This window comes from Zootoca vivipara, chromosome Z (assembly GCF_963506605.1).
Source record: "Zootoca vivipara chromosome Z, rZooViv1.1, whole genome shotgun sequence".
NCBI lineage: Eukaryota > Metazoa > Chordata > Lepidosauria > Squamata > Lacertidae > Zootoca > Zootoca vivipara.
In genome coordinates, this window is record NC_083294.1 from 7,869,227 (window position 1) to 7,884,330 (window position 15,104).

Consider the following 15,104-nt stretch of genomic DNA (forward strand, 5'->3'; position numbering starts at 1 on the left):
TGTTGACTACCCCCCCCCCCCCGCTCAATAACATGTGATGTGCAGCTTAGCATATGTATTTAAATGTGCATTTGCATTTGACTCCTGCGAGTGTTTTTTTTTAAAAAAATGCAAATAATGTAAAGGTTTGGTTTGAAAATCAGCAGGATCACAGCAGAAGGAATTGCACTCCTGCTGTGGTCCTGCTGATAACCCCTTCTCCAAAGGTGCAAATGGCAGGGCAGGGGGGGGGAATCTCCTCCCAATATGGGGGCTGTAGCAGGGGAGGCAAGGGTTAAACAAAGGCACATTTTAATGTCCTATGTAGTTCAGCCCTGAGAGGTTTCTGCCCCACTTTCCTCCCCCAGAGTTATTTCAGACATTTAGGGGGACAAACCTGAATTTGCACTCAAAGTGTTAAACCCTGACAAGGAGACACAGACAATGTCAGCTGCACAATTGTCCCTGTATAATGCAATGAAGCACATGATAGTTTTAAGCTCCAGAAAGAGGCTGTTCAATCGCTGGCATCTCCAGGTAGGACTGGGAGAGAAACTTCCCTCCCGCCTGAAACACCAGAGAGCTGCTGCTTAGTACTCGTATATGACAGCTTCTTGTCTTGCTTGTAATGGGGTAACTTTTCCCTTCAAGTCTCTTTCCTTATCACTGCCTTTCTCCTCTGCTCACTCTCAAAACATAGAATGGTGACCTCTTGAGGTTGGGCTGGGTCTTTCAGCTTTGTTATGTGCAGGTGTTTTAGTTTTGTTCGTTTGTTTTTTGAATAACAATGTTTTAGCTTTCCATGAAAGTGCTCAAGCGCGTGTGCGCGCACACACACACGGAAACAAGCACCTGATGCAGAGCAACACACACACACAGACAAAAAGAGCAGAAATCTCATCCCTGAGAATCAGAATTAGGGTTTTCCCTTGGGGCTTTTTTGTTCACCACCACCACCACCACCACCACAAAAAAGGACAATAATCACAAGTCTCTTCAATTGTCTTCAGCACCCAACAATGTGCTATGAAGAGCAACCAGAGCTTCTGTAACCAAGTTAAGACTTAGATGTGTAGAGCAGTAGGGTCCTGCTTTTGGCAGAAGAACATTTGCCCCTGTTGCTTGATGCTTGTTGAAATCTCTCTAATATCCCTGCACCCACCCACCCCCCACAAGAGGATTTGAAAAAAAACCCGCACACAGAATTTTGTACTTGACCGCCTTCCAATCTATGTGGAAATATTGACTCAGCATTGGTCAATGCTTGAAGCATTTCTAACCCTCCTTGTGGGTCACCCCGCTCCACCACATGCATCCTCCTGATGCAGCGGGAACAAGAGATTGCATCTTCACCATGAGAGATTCCTAAGATCAGGCACTTAGTAGTGAAGAATTGGCGCCTTCAGTATGAAACAACAGTGGAGCTGGAATGACAATAGGACTAGTTCTCTACAGTGGAGGACTCTTGGTTTTGTTTGTTTGTTTTTTCTTCTTCTTTTACTGTACAATTTACAAAAAAAATGCACACAATGAAAAGTTAGTTTATCTAACAGCTCAATATAAAACCAAATGACACATTTTCTTTTGCAGACCTCACCCTTCTCTCTCTCTCTCTCTCTCTCTCTCTCTCTCTCTCTCTCTCTCTCTCTCTCTCTCATGCTTTGATTGTAAACAAGACAAAATTATGAAAGGGGGCATATCACATCCAAAACAGAGGAACTGATTTTTAAGTTGGGAGCAGCAGCAGCAGGCTAGGAGCCACCCTTGCCTGCCAAACAGCTCTCCTCTCCCAAGTGAAGGGGGTGCTTTCCAAAAAGTCAATGGGAAGTCAAACCATTCAAAGTAGTCCCAGACGGTAGCATGGCGGCTTCTGTCATCTGAAAGGCTGCATTGCTGGCTCCCTTGAAAAGGTGTTGTCTTGCCAAATGTCGAGTCCAATGCCGTCATTGGGTGATTTTTGCCTCTTAAAGTGTGGACAAGAGAAATGATAGGTTCTGTTTGTAACTGTGACTGTCCCTTCCTTCCCCTCTCATAATATCCAAAACTGCACGATGCTCCAGTCCCAGAAAGTTCAACAGTTTTTGGTTTTCTCTCTGGGTCTTTTGCTTATCTTACAGTTTTATTGTTGGGAAAGGAGAGGGTGATGTTAACTGCAATGCAGCAAGAGAGGAGCAAGATATCTCCCTTGCCCTGTCCTTCCAAAGAACAGCAATTCCTACTGATCCAGGGCCTTCTAGCACTAAAGGGCAGGTAGGTTTCAGTATGAGAGAGAGGCGTCGTCTCTTAACAGCATTGTGCGCATGCACAGAGACAAGTCTTCTTCATTTTGGGGTGTGTGTGTGTGTGTGTGTGTGTGTTCCATGAGGAGGCACTTCTTCCCTCCTCTTTATCCCTCCAGCCCTGAAGCTGTGGGGCAGAACATATGTGTGCACACATAAACACAGAGCTTTATGGATAATATTCATCAGTTTCGTGTGCAAGAACTCCGGCTTTTTTCTCCTGCTAGCACCAGTCATCTTCATCACGTTCATGGTAATAGCTACGTGCTCTGGTGCTGGTCCCAGGGCCAGCACTGAGGCCCAATGTATAATGGTATCCATTGGGGACTCTACGGATTTGGTGGGACTGGGACGTCAGGGAGGAGACGTAAGAAGTCCGGGATGACCGTCCTGAATTGGTGGCCACAGCCTCCTCAAAAGTGAGTGTGTCCTCAGGCACAACATGGTAAGGACTGTCACCGTCTTCCCGGTGCCCCAGGTAAGGGTCTGAGCCAATCCGGGCCATCAGGGGCTGCGAAGGGCCCTGGGAGTCACCATGCAGCAAAGCGTTGTGCTCAGAGAGACCCCGGCTCAAGCGTCCCGGGGAGAAAGTTGGCAGGCCAGTCTGGAAACTGGAGAAGTGCACAGGCGACGAGTTGGCAGTCTTGTACGTGATGCTGGGGCGTGGGGTCAGTGGGGTCTGCGGCAGTTGTCTCCGGCCACGGGACGGGGTGCTTGCACCCGACGTTGACAGCAAGGGGCTCTCATTAACTGAACCACTGCCCTACATGAAAATTGGAACAAAGCAAATGAACAAAAAAAGAAAAAAAAGAACAACGAAGGGGAGGGGGAACACCAGACAAACTCAGAGGTGTATGGCAGGGTAGGTGATAGTGGGGGGCCAAGCAACAGAAGATCAAGTGACATGAAAGGAAGGGTGGGGGGAAATATGTTACAAGATGAAAGAAAATGGAAAGAGAGAGTTTAGACGTGCAGTCGGGGAACGACTGTGTTAAGGAGCAATCTGGAACAGAGGTATAGACCCAGGAAATCAAAAGGGCTGGAGAAGGAAAGGATTCCAAATGGGGGGGGGGAAACATCCAGTGGGTTAGTGTGACAACGTAGGAGAGCAGACAGTTCTGGGGCAAATGGGAATGGCAAGGTGACCAACAAAATCCTCCCACATGCCTCAAAAGCCCAATAGATTTGCTTCACGCTCAGAAGCATTACTGAACATTATGGGACTTGTTTGCTCAGCCTTCTCAAATTTAACTTATGAACCACCTTTCAGATAAATTTCAATGTGATTCACAACCATACACTAAAACAGCTAAGAATAGGTTTAAAGCACAATACAAGTAAACACTCAATACAGAGACTATGCAATTCTATGCCTCTCCACGATCCAGCTGGAAAAACTTTTCAAAACAAAAACATCTTCTTGCAATCAGCAGGGCTGAACCACTGACGGGCAGAGCCATAGCTTTAAATGGGCAGAGCCACCTTTTTCTTTATGCCACCCTTTCTCCCTCCTTCTCCCTGACCAGTGGGCTGCTGGTGGGGGGGGGCAGATTGCTCTTGCTATAGGTTTCAATTGCTCACTTGCAAGGGCCTTAACCACACCCTTTTATTGCTCCATCATTTTTGGCTCCCCCAAATTTTTTTATTTTATTTTTTTGCGGAGGGGGGGGCATAGCTGCCAAGTTTTTCCTTTTCTCGCGAGGAAGCCTATTCAGCATAAGGGAAAATCCCTTAAAAAAAGGGATAACTTGGCAGCTATTGGGGGGGGGGTAAATTACAACCCACTTTCTTCCACCAAAAAGGAGTGAATCACAAGTGTACAAGCAAACACGAGGGCAACAGTGATCCAATCATTACCTGCTGCCCAACCAGCCTTCTTCTCTCCCTTCAGGATGTCTCCAACCACATGAAGTTAAGGCAAATGTCAAAAATTTGTACATGAGCTCCTGAAGCTCTGACAAAGGCCAAGGCATCTGTTGCTCAGTCATCTGTAGAAGGTACCCACCACCCTCTTCCCACCCTCCTTCTGGCTCCTCACCTGTTTCTGTGTTCCATGCTCTTGCCCTCCATTGGGCGACGTTGGCCGACTGCGCTCTGATAACTTGGGCTGTGAGTGGTCTCTGCTCCCATATCGGTCGCAGGAGTAAAAGCGTTGCTTTTCAGAGGATGAAGAGGAGTGAAGTTTCCGCTCCTGGGACCGGCCCCTCTCCTGCTTTTTGGTTTTGGAAGTTGCCTCACCTACTCATCAAACAAAAAGGAATCCCAGTGGTGTCAGAGGCCCCATCTGATAGCATCTTGCTTCCCATAGAAACATGGGAACATGCCTTAAATGTAGGCCTAAATGAGTACTGCCTGCCTTAACTGGCAGCCGTTATTCAGGGTTTTACAGTGGGTTCTCTGTAAACCCTGCCTGGAGATACCATGGTTTGTACCTCCTGCAAAGCAGATGCCCTAAAATTGAGCTTTCCCTAAATAAAAAGCGGCTGTCAGGCAGCTTTCTTAAGGGAATTCCATAAATGGGGCACCACCACCAAGAAAGCCCTGGCCATGACCCAAACTAAATTGGGATGACACAGAAATACCCAGGATGCCCAGTGTGTATGGTATATCCATTGCTTACATAATTTTGCAGGAGGTGGAGGAGGTACAGAATCTGGACTCTTGCAGGTGTGACAGTGTACTAGCCCTGACAATAATCATAAGAACATCACCTGACAGCAGCCATCCTATCAGAGTATAGCAAAGGGAGGTAGAGAAAGGAAGGGAATCAGAGCTACTCCATTGGCTCAGCTGAGAGATCAGGAATTGCACCCAATGTTAGTTCTACTCAGAGGAGACCCACTGAAAATAATGCAATTGACTAACTTAGGTGTATTTATTTCAATGGATCTATGCTGAGGAGGACAAACATTGGATACAACACCAGCAACTTTTCACCCCTCCCCTTGAACTCTTTCATACCAGCTGGCCATTGGAAGAACTTGCAACCTATCACTGGCGGAGGAACAGGAGTGCAGGGGAAGCGCACCACCCCCGGCAGCGTGATCCCCGTGGGGTGCCATCGTGGCTGCCCCCCCCCACACTGGGCACCATGCCCCTGCAGGTGGCGTGCCACGCCCACAGGACTCGCACCAGCCCTACACCCGCCTGCTGTCTGCCCCCCGGTGCCGGAGCATGAAGCTCCGCCACTGCAACCTATAAACCTGTACCTGAGTTATCTTTCCTCCTCCCTCCCAGTCCATTTTCTTTTTATGTTCCTCCTTTATAAAATATGGTTGCTGTTGTTGTACTTGTACTTGTTGTTGTTGTTATTATTGTTATTATTATTATAGTGCCTTCATCTGAAGACCTCGGGGAAGTTCACAACAGAAAGATGTGAAATGAGAAGACAAAATATGTAATAAAACAAAAACAAAGCATTAACCATCCTCCCACAAACACAGTTAAGAAGCCACAGAATGTTAATCACACAAACACCTGGTTGAAGAGGAAAAAAATTCCCTGGTTCCTAAAGATAGGTAACGAAGGCTATGCGTTCAGTCTGTCTTGTTTGTAGTGAAATGTAAGCACACAATCACCCCCTTTTTTTTAGGTACTGAAAAGTGGACGAAAGGAAATCACACTTCAAATAGACAGATAAACAAAGCTTAGAACTCTCTCTCTCTCTCTCTGTACAACCCTCACCTGCAGCATCGCCATCAGCCAGGTGGTTGGGTGGTTTGTCGATAGACTTCTGTTTCCTCTCTTTCCGCCTGTGGCAGCGGTGGTGGTGGTGGTGGTGGGTGTGCTCCACTGGCCGGGAATGCTCGTAGAGGTGTGTGGCATGGGGACGCTGTGGGTTCAGTGTGGAGATGGAACGCTTCATGGGGCTTGTGTCTGGGATGGGCTGTGGACAAAGGCAGGGTGAGGTTGGGGTGAGGAAGGGGAAAGAAGAGAGCGCAATGTAGTTGTTGGTTCAGTGTGGTAGCCTCCCTCCTCCACGGCGCAGCACCCTCTTTCCATCCCTTAAAGGCAACAACAGGGAGGTGGGCAGCACATTGTTAACCTATCAAATTCGCTTTTCACAAGATACGGCAAGTGCCACCAGCTTAAATGCCTTTTTAAAAGTACTGGGCAGATTCACGGAGGAGGAGAAGGCTATGTTCGACCTCTGCTGTTGGAGTCAGTATGCCTCTGAATATCACTTGCTGAAAATCACATGTGGGAAGAAAGTGCTGTTGCACTTAGGCTCCACTTGTGGGATCCCCACAACGGGCATCTGGTCAGCTGCTGAAAGAACAGAATGCTGGACTAAATGGGCCAAGAGAGGCTTTCCTTCTCATCTACTTGTTCTTTCAGGGCAGAGGTGGAGAGACTTATTTTTTCCTATATCACAGTGAGGAGGAGACCTGTGGCCCTCCATATGTTGCTGGACTAGAAGAATTACAAATACAGTGGTGCCTCACTTAACGAATGCCCTGCTTAACGAAATTTCCGCTTGACGAAAGGATTTTTCGAGCGGAGGTTGCCTCGCTAGACAAATCCGTTTTACGAAAAATTCGTCTAGCGAATTGCAGTTTCCCATAGGAATGCATTGAAATTCAATTAATGCGTTCCTATGGGCAAATAAATAAATAAATAAATTCAATGCATTCCTATGGGATTCGCTAGACGAATTTTTCGTTATAAGAAAAGACCCGTGGAACGAATTAAATTCGTCTAGCGAGGCACCACTGTAATTTGGTCTGATTGGAGTTGGAGCCCAACAACATATGGAAGGCTACAGGTGTTCAACATCCTTTTTCAAAGCCAGCACTCCATGGGTATACTCTCATTCCGAGTCTCTCACAGCACTTGTGGAAGGAGGATCTGCCCAGGCCAAGACAAGAGCACCAAGTTGCAGTCTAATGTATTTTTACTTGCAAAGGAAACATAATCACATTCACATTCAGTTCTTAATGTCAAAGGGGTGGGGGGAAGGGATGCTGGGAAGGCCTTGCTCCCTTTTTCCTGACATGTGGGGGTTTTCTCTGCACTTATTCAGTGGGACAGAGAATGCACTCCACTTCTCAGGGGCAACTCAATATGCTCCTAGGGACGTTCCTGATGAACTCTTTATGAAACTAGAACTCTGGTTTCTTTCTTTCTATTTTTTCCACACTCTTCCACATGCCATCATGATAATTCCTTTGCTATTCCAGAATATTGCAGTGATCAAACCACTTTTTCTTCTATCACAAAAATAAGTAATGAATGAATGCATGCAATATTTTGTGAAAGAACTGAAATGCTTCTGTAATTATACTCCCTCCCCACTTTTCTTTTTGACAGGAGGGTATTCCTAACTAAGACCAAAAACAGGGAACTTGATAAATTTCTGCTTGTCTAATCTCCAAGAGAAATCTGGAATGCCAGGTGTTTGATTCAAATACGTCTGCCTGCTCGTACCTCTGATGCTTGCTGGTTGGAGGAAGGAACCCATAGAAGGGGTGTGACTACAGCCACAGACTTTTTCTGAATCCAAACACATCCCGTCATTGTAAAAGAACTATCAACTTCCAAAAAACAGAGATCCAAAACTCCCACACTGGAATGAACAGCAGCCACAGTGCTATAGTCAGGCCCCATCTGCACCATATACTTATAGATGTATCATACCACTTTAAACAGTTGTGGCTTCCCCCAAAGAATACTGGGCACTGTAGAGTGTTAAGGGTGTTAGAAGACCCCGGTTTTCTGACATTCTCAGAGTGGTTTAGCAATCAAACCCTCTTCCCAGGGAACTCTGGGAATTGTAGCTCTGTGAGGGGAATATGGATGTCTCCTAACAACTCTTAGCACCCTTAACACACATTAGAATTCCCAGGATCCTTTGAGGGAAGCCATGACTATTCAAATTGGTATGATACTGCTCTAAAGGTATAGTGCAGCCTGGAAGGGCCTTTATTTATATGATATATTCCAGGAATGATCTTAGATTTTGAAGTTGTGCTAGGGCTGAAGGCCAGGAGTAACTGAAGCCCGAAGAGTGACTTACTCCCAGACAGCCTGCGGTACATGTCAGACATTTTCCCAATTTGTGAAAATCTGCATTAAAAGTTATAAACACACAACTCCCAAAAAGGATGCTCACCCCAATCACTTATCCACGCGCCACTTCAGTGCAGCTGGGACATCATTTAAACCACTTAAGAGATTTTGTTTATCCCTCTCCCCCTCTTCCCAATGGTCAGCATGTGAGCGTTGTTATTCATGAAACCAAAATGGCACAACCCATGGACAAGAATGAGGTAGCCAACGAGCTTAGGGAAAATCTCATCCCCCTTAAAGACTGTTAAGTGGCACAGAAATATATGAAATAAATAAATAAATCTTGAGAGTCGGCAGAAGCACACAAATATAGATATAGAGAGGGGCGTTGGGAAGTTCTATTGTGAGAGGAGGAGGGCCAAATAGCAGCCCAATGAGGCTGATCATGCATTGTGACCACCACACGCTGGCTGGCATGGGGGGAAAAACCTGGAAAAGCAGGAAATAGAATGGAGTTACTGGAATCCTGAACAGCAGCATTCCACATGTCCTTAGGATGGATGGCTGGACATGGTCACCATTCAACTTTCCTGCAAGGCCTTTACCTACCATCGCTCTGAGGAATTGTGGGAAATTTAAATAGCAGCTAGATGCAACCTAGCTTGGAGCACTACCAGCACAATCAGAACACATTTCATTATGATGGAAGATTGCCATCCCAAGGGGTGAAAGGGGAGCTAAAAGTGAGAGTTGACGCCTGGGGTGCAAATGCAGCCCTCTAAGCCTTTTCATCTGGCCCCTGTGATGCTCCCCAGGCCATACCCCTCACTCCTCCTGCTTCATACTCTCCTTGAGTGTGTTTGCCTGGCTGGAATGTGTCTTTTAACTCCAACAACTCTTACTTACTTACTTGCCTCTGGTCCCACACACCACTTGCATGTGGCCCCTGGGGACGTTGCCCCAAAGAAAAAGCCTTCCCCACCCTTCATTGAACAGACTTTAATGAGGATACGACTTTTAAGTTCAAGCAAGCTACATACTGCCAGGTAACGCCCCGGTGACCGCACTTTGCCTCTCTGCAAGAAATTCGGACAGAAAATATATTGGAAGCAGCCCCCACCAGCACAGCCATTGTCAGACATCACAGCAGGTGCGTGCGGCAGACGAGATGATGGAGAGGTGGGGAAGAAAGGGCGGGGACGAGGGGGCAACCAGAGAGGGGCGACAATCAGGTAAAGGGGAGGGGGAATGAATAAGAGACAAGAGACAGAAATGGGTGTTAGTCAAACGTTATCCATGGAACTTGGTGAGGAGTCAAGATTGGTGACTGGTTATTCAAATGGAACTTCCAGTGGAAGAAAGCGAGGTTAGATCTCCTCAGACTTCTCTGAAGCATGTTTGTGGATACCCATGGCCCTTCTAAGTGTTGCTGGAACTACAATTTACACACTCCAACTCAACCAGCATGGGACATGACCTATAAATTGACATCCAACAGGGTGGCCCGTCTAGTTGTCAGAGGGCTATATTTCCCATCACCCTACCCTTTCAAGCATGTTGGCTGGGGCTGATGGGGGTTGGAGTCCAGCAATGTCTGGAGAGCCAGAGATCCCCATCCCTGCTCCAGAGGGAGGCCTTACACCCAACTCATGCAGAATATTAACAGATGGCAAAGTTTCTGAAACTCAGGTCTCAGGGCCAGGGGACAGCACTGTTGGTCACTTGCTCAGGTGCACCACAATGCACTGGGAGGCACTGCTTAATAAAGTCCCTGGAAAATGCTCAGTTGCAGAAGCTCCCCCTGCTCCTTCCCATCACTGGTTTCCTATTTGGCTCAATCTGGGGTGGTGTTGGGAAGGAGATGGAGTACCAGCAGCTGCTCTTTAACCCCTTCTCTGCTCACTCTCTCCCATTATACATACAGCCCTCCAAACCTTACGGGGCTGCAACTGGTCCCTTTTGCTGGGGTTAATGAGAGCTGGACTCCACCGACATGTGACAGACTATAAGTTCTCAACCATGCTCTAGCATGATGTAGGAAGGGAGAAATCATAAGGAAATCATGGCTTTGAGCATGAGATGGAGACCTCTTAAAATTTCTACCCTACGCATGGACACACAACCCAGGGGATGAGGATTCAGCTAAATTCCTCTAGGTGCAGGAGGAAATATTGGGGACAGAGGTCACCATTAGCAATCGCCAGAGCAGCATTCGTTTTTCCCCTAAGGGATGTGGGGGGTAGGAATGGCAGCTTCCACAAGAAAAGAGTTGGGGAGTATTTGGCCTTTTTCAAAGTGTGAGAGAGAAAAAATCTCAGAAACTGTCTCAGAAAAGATGTTTCTCAGAAAAAAAAAATGTATTCTGAGAAATGTCAGCTCTGTTCTGTTATAGATTTCCACTCACCTATGACCCTCTAGCCACCCTTCCCACCCACTCCCAACTCTCCCAACTTTTCTGTTGCTCCAGTGGTAGCAAATGAGAGATCCCACCCTTGCTGTGGGTGTTTGTGGTCCTTGGGAAACTACATTTCCCAAGCCCAATTGCTCATGGTAGACTGCAATGCAAAACTTCCTGCTTGTCATCACTGAAAGGCAAGGAGGTAAGCAAGTGGATCTCAGGGGTGTGGTGGGCTGTGTTGAAGAAAGGGAATGAGAGGTTTGAGAGACAGCATAATGTTGTCTTGTTCCTTTGGAGAATACATGCATATGAGGTCAGAATGATGAGCTTTCCTCATTTTAAGTGAAGAAATGCAAGTTTTCAACATCTCTAATTCTAGCTGAAGGAATCCAGGGCAGTGACATCCTGTTGTCTAGGTTGAGAAGTGAAGTGGTCCAAGCGCAGCTGGAGAATGATCACCAGCCATGTGTCAATGATGGAATGGTGTGTGAAATGAAAGACTAGACAATGCTCAGTCACACTGGTGATGATTGAGGCTGCATTATCTAAGCACAAGAGGAGGATTAAATATATATATATCCTGCAGATGAAATGTTTCTGGTGCTCTTATTAAGGCAGATGATCCTTAGTAGGTAATTAGATTTGGGAAATGCAACTGAAATCAGGAGAGTTTCACAGCTAGAATTAAATCAATGACCACCTTCAATAGAATCAGTTGGTGAATCATTCCTTATTCTAACTGTGCGTTTGCCACAGCATCCCATGATCCTCTTGTCCTGTGAAGTCAGGTGGTACTAAGTTACAGATCTTATATGTGGCTCAGTCTGGCAATAACTGCTGCTGAAGCAACTTCTGAGCTCTGCTTTTATGCATTATTCAGCCCAAGCGCTGTTCAGACCTGTGTAGGGTACCCGTGTTATGCTTCACATTACTTTTTAACCAATACTGAGAGCTCACCCATACTTCAGTCTGAGCCATGCTTTCTAGGGACAGGTCTGAGATTTTTAGATCTGGGTTTGAGCAGGAGGGTTTTGTTTTTTTGTCCCATTGCTGAATTGGAAAATACGGCAACTGTGTTTACATGTATTGATGTTTGTTATGATTCAGCAGTAAACTGTGTGTTTTCATGGGGAAAGTGGTGGGACTAAAAAAGTCCTGCTTAGTCACAGACTTAGATAATGTGGCACAGACAAAAGCTGTGGATGAGCCCTGAGTTACTGTTAGGGGATCCAACATGCAGTGGACTATGTACCCACCACTTCTTGCTAGCTAGAAAACTCTAGCTTACTTACCTACTGAACCTAATTATGCCACAGGATTCATGTCAATTCTATATATATAATTTTCTATTGGGGTTGGAAGCATATCTGGGAGCACAAAACAGTTTGCGGTTGCCTTCAGCCATTGAATAATCTTCTACAAAAACCACGAGAACTTGTAGTTCCAGGAGGTTACTGAGAATTCATGTTGGAAGAATGTCCCAGCCCCTTCCTGGAACACATTGGTGGGGTGGCTAAACAGGTTTGGAAACTGGTTTAGGTTTGTAAGTGTAGCTGTATCTTAACTGTGGAAAGAGAGAAACTTAGCAAAAGGGGAGTGCTCTGTAGGCAGGAAGGCTCAGGGAGAATGTGGTACAATTCCGTTTCTACTGAACAAAGCAGAGTCTGTAGAAGGCCAGGCTTTTTGGTGATAGATATATGAAAAGTTATGGATCCCTATGATTAGATGCAAACTTACATACACAAAACTAGCAAACAAAGTTGCCTAGTAAGTAGGATCTGGAGCCTGTTACTTTTCTGTTGACTGTGGATGGATCTCAGAGAAGCTGCCTGTAATGGGGAATGCTTGCTCCAGACCACACCACAATTATTTATGTGGTCGGTAAATGCATAATCAAATTGCTCACTGCAGCACTCACATTGTTAAACCTCCCAAAGGTCTTCCAGGTGACAGAAAAAACAGACAGAAAGAAGGTGTTAAATCGCTGACTTACTGCAAGTCTTCCATTGCCAGTTAAGCCTCCTGCGCTCACCTGAGTTTCTGCTGCCAGGCGGGGCATGGAGGCAGCTCGCCCCTGGCTCTCCAGGCCAGGCTGGTGCTCACCATTGGCCATTGTTGGACTGATCTCTCGCATTTCTACTACCTGAGAGAAATAGGGGCAGAAGCACAGAGGTAAGCAGGGAGCTGGCGAAGAAGAAGAAGAAGAAGAAGAAGAAGAAGAAGAAGAAGAAGAAGAAGAAGAAGAAGAAGAAGAAGAAGAAGAAGAAGAAGAAGAAGAAGAAGAAGAAGAAGTTTTGTTCTCAGTAATCATGGTAAATGACTTGCTGCATCCTCAGAGGGAGAGGTGAGATATCAAGGGCCCCTCTGCTTGCTCAGCTGAGCTCAGTGGTGTTTGGCTCCTTGCAAACTTCCAAATATATTGATATATCATCCAAATGATGAAAAGTTGCTTCTTTTTTATACACAAGACAATTCAATGGAGCTGTGGCTGAATAGTTGGGCTGTTGTGTGAGGAAGCTGTCTCCACAGCTCCTTTGCATGCCCCCTCAAAACATGCACCCGATGACACCCCCCACCCCATGCTACACCACTGATTCAGTAATGTAGTTGCAAGGGTAATGATACCAACTCCATTACAGTAGCACACAGATAAGGCACGGGAGTGCTCCAGCCTCTCTGCCAGTTAATTTTTAATCTTCTTATGCAATGATATTGTATTATGTAATTTGGCAGTTCGATTTGCCTGTAAATCACTTTGGGGCACCTTTCACTTGTATAAAGCAATATAGCATAATAAATTAAATTGCAATGGGGTGTTCCAAGCAGTGTAATCAATGGAAAGTTGTTTTAGCATCTATATGCAATATTTCTTTAGATTTCAAACTGAGATGGATTCAACAACAACAACAACAACAACAAAATGGAAGTTTCAGGCACACTGGATTCCACAGCTTCTTTATAAGGAGGAACTGGCCAGTTTGGCTAGGGGCTAATGATGTAATCAGGATAAAGCCTCAAGGCACATGCTGTGGGCATGTGTTGGAGTATCTTCCCTTTGGTCAGAAATTGTTTGCATTTTTTAAATTGCCCTTTCAAGCACTGGCTTCAGTACACAGAATATGGGAAGGGGGAGAGGCCTTGTCCTTTGTTTTAGGGAACAACATTTCTTGGACCAGGCCTGCTGTTCTGTTCTGCCAGATGACAGCAGACTGGAAAGTAAATTTCATTGGTGTAGCAGGGCTTTATGGGATTAGCCCAGATTAGCTCTTCCTGTACCAAACAGTACATTTAACCTTCACCTGTTTGCTTGTCTGTTCAATGGGAATTTCTTCTGAATGGCCACGCTCAAATGCTGGTGTCCTCGTTTCGTAAAACACATCCTGTGTCCGTTGAGTCCCCCATGAAACAGACTCCTTGATTCCTCCTCCCTCTGGCGTTGGTCTGTCATGCAAGGGAGGGGGGGGGAGAGAGAAATAGAGAGAGAGGACTTGCAAAGAATGCAATGCTGTATACCCAAATCTTGGTATATTGCCCCATCTCTGGTGGGACTTGTCCAAAAGCACAGAAATGGACCCAGGATTAGCTTCGCTCCCCTAACTCATAAGATTGCAACAATGATCTGTATTGTAAGAACCTTATAAGCCACCTCCTTCTGGCAGCATGCATGGAGCTAGGGTAACATTGGAAAGATGCAGAGGACTTGTTTTGGCTAGAACTCCCTGGAACTTAGTTCTGGCACCTCTCAGGTGGGTGCCATTGCCATTCTAAGAGAATGAGGGAGACGTTCATGGTGAATTCCAGCACCTCTTTTTCTACAAAAATAGTGCTGGTATGATAGGGTATGGCTTTGACTGATAAGCTTACCCAATGCTGTAGAGTGATGCACAGACAAACATACCAAAATATACTTTGATTATGGCTGGTTTATATTTATTTCTGTAAGGGATTCTTTAGCTGTGATTCCAGTGTTGCAGTACAGTGGTACCTCTACTTACGAATTTAATGTGTTCCGAACGCACATTTGTAAGTCGAAAAAAATTTGTAAGTCAAATCCCATAGGAATGCATTGGGAGAAAAAATGTGTAAGTAGAAAAAATCCTATCTAAACCACATCCAAGATGGCGGACGGAGCTCCATTCGTAAGTAGAAACATTCGTAAGTAGAGTTAATCGTAAGTAGAGGTACCACTGTATTCCAGATGACTCTGAGGTTTCCTTCCAACTCTACAATTCTGTGATTTGATGCTATTATTTTCTGCTTTGTACTCACCATGACTGTATTTTGCTTCATACCTGGGGACTGACACCCATTATTTGCTGTTTGTATTATTTCATGTTATACATAATAAAACACATATATCTAAATAATGCAATACTGTAGATAAAGCAGGCTGGGGAAACCCTTCCTTGCAGGGAACAAACAAACCACAAAGTCAAGTA

The 15,104-nt window shown here is 45.7% G+C and overlaps 1 protein-coding gene across 1 annotated transcript in view; it reads right to left on the minus strand.

Moving 5' to 3' along the window:
• Positions 1-1,179: 1,179 nt before the first annotated feature.
• The window catches only part of CACNA1B (calcium voltage-gated channel subunit alpha1 B), a 317,851-nt gene continuing 303,926 nt past the window's right edge, over positions 1,180-15,104 (minus strand). Inside the window, exons 47-51 of the mRNA XM_060270557.1 lie at positions 13,965-14,106; positions 12,698-12,808; positions 5,943-6,144; positions 4,297-4,496; positions 1,180-3,021 (exon numbers count right to left, since the gene is read on the minus strand). Of these exons, the coding sequence (XP_060126540.1) occupies positions 2,482-3,021; positions 4,297-4,496; positions 5,943-6,144; positions 12,698-12,808; positions 13,965-14,106 (1,195 nt within the window). The 3' untranslated portion in view covers positions 1,180-2,481. The remainder of the gene's footprint in view (positions 3,022-4,296; positions 4,497-5,942; positions 6,145-12,697; positions 12,809-13,964; positions 14,107-15,104) is intronic.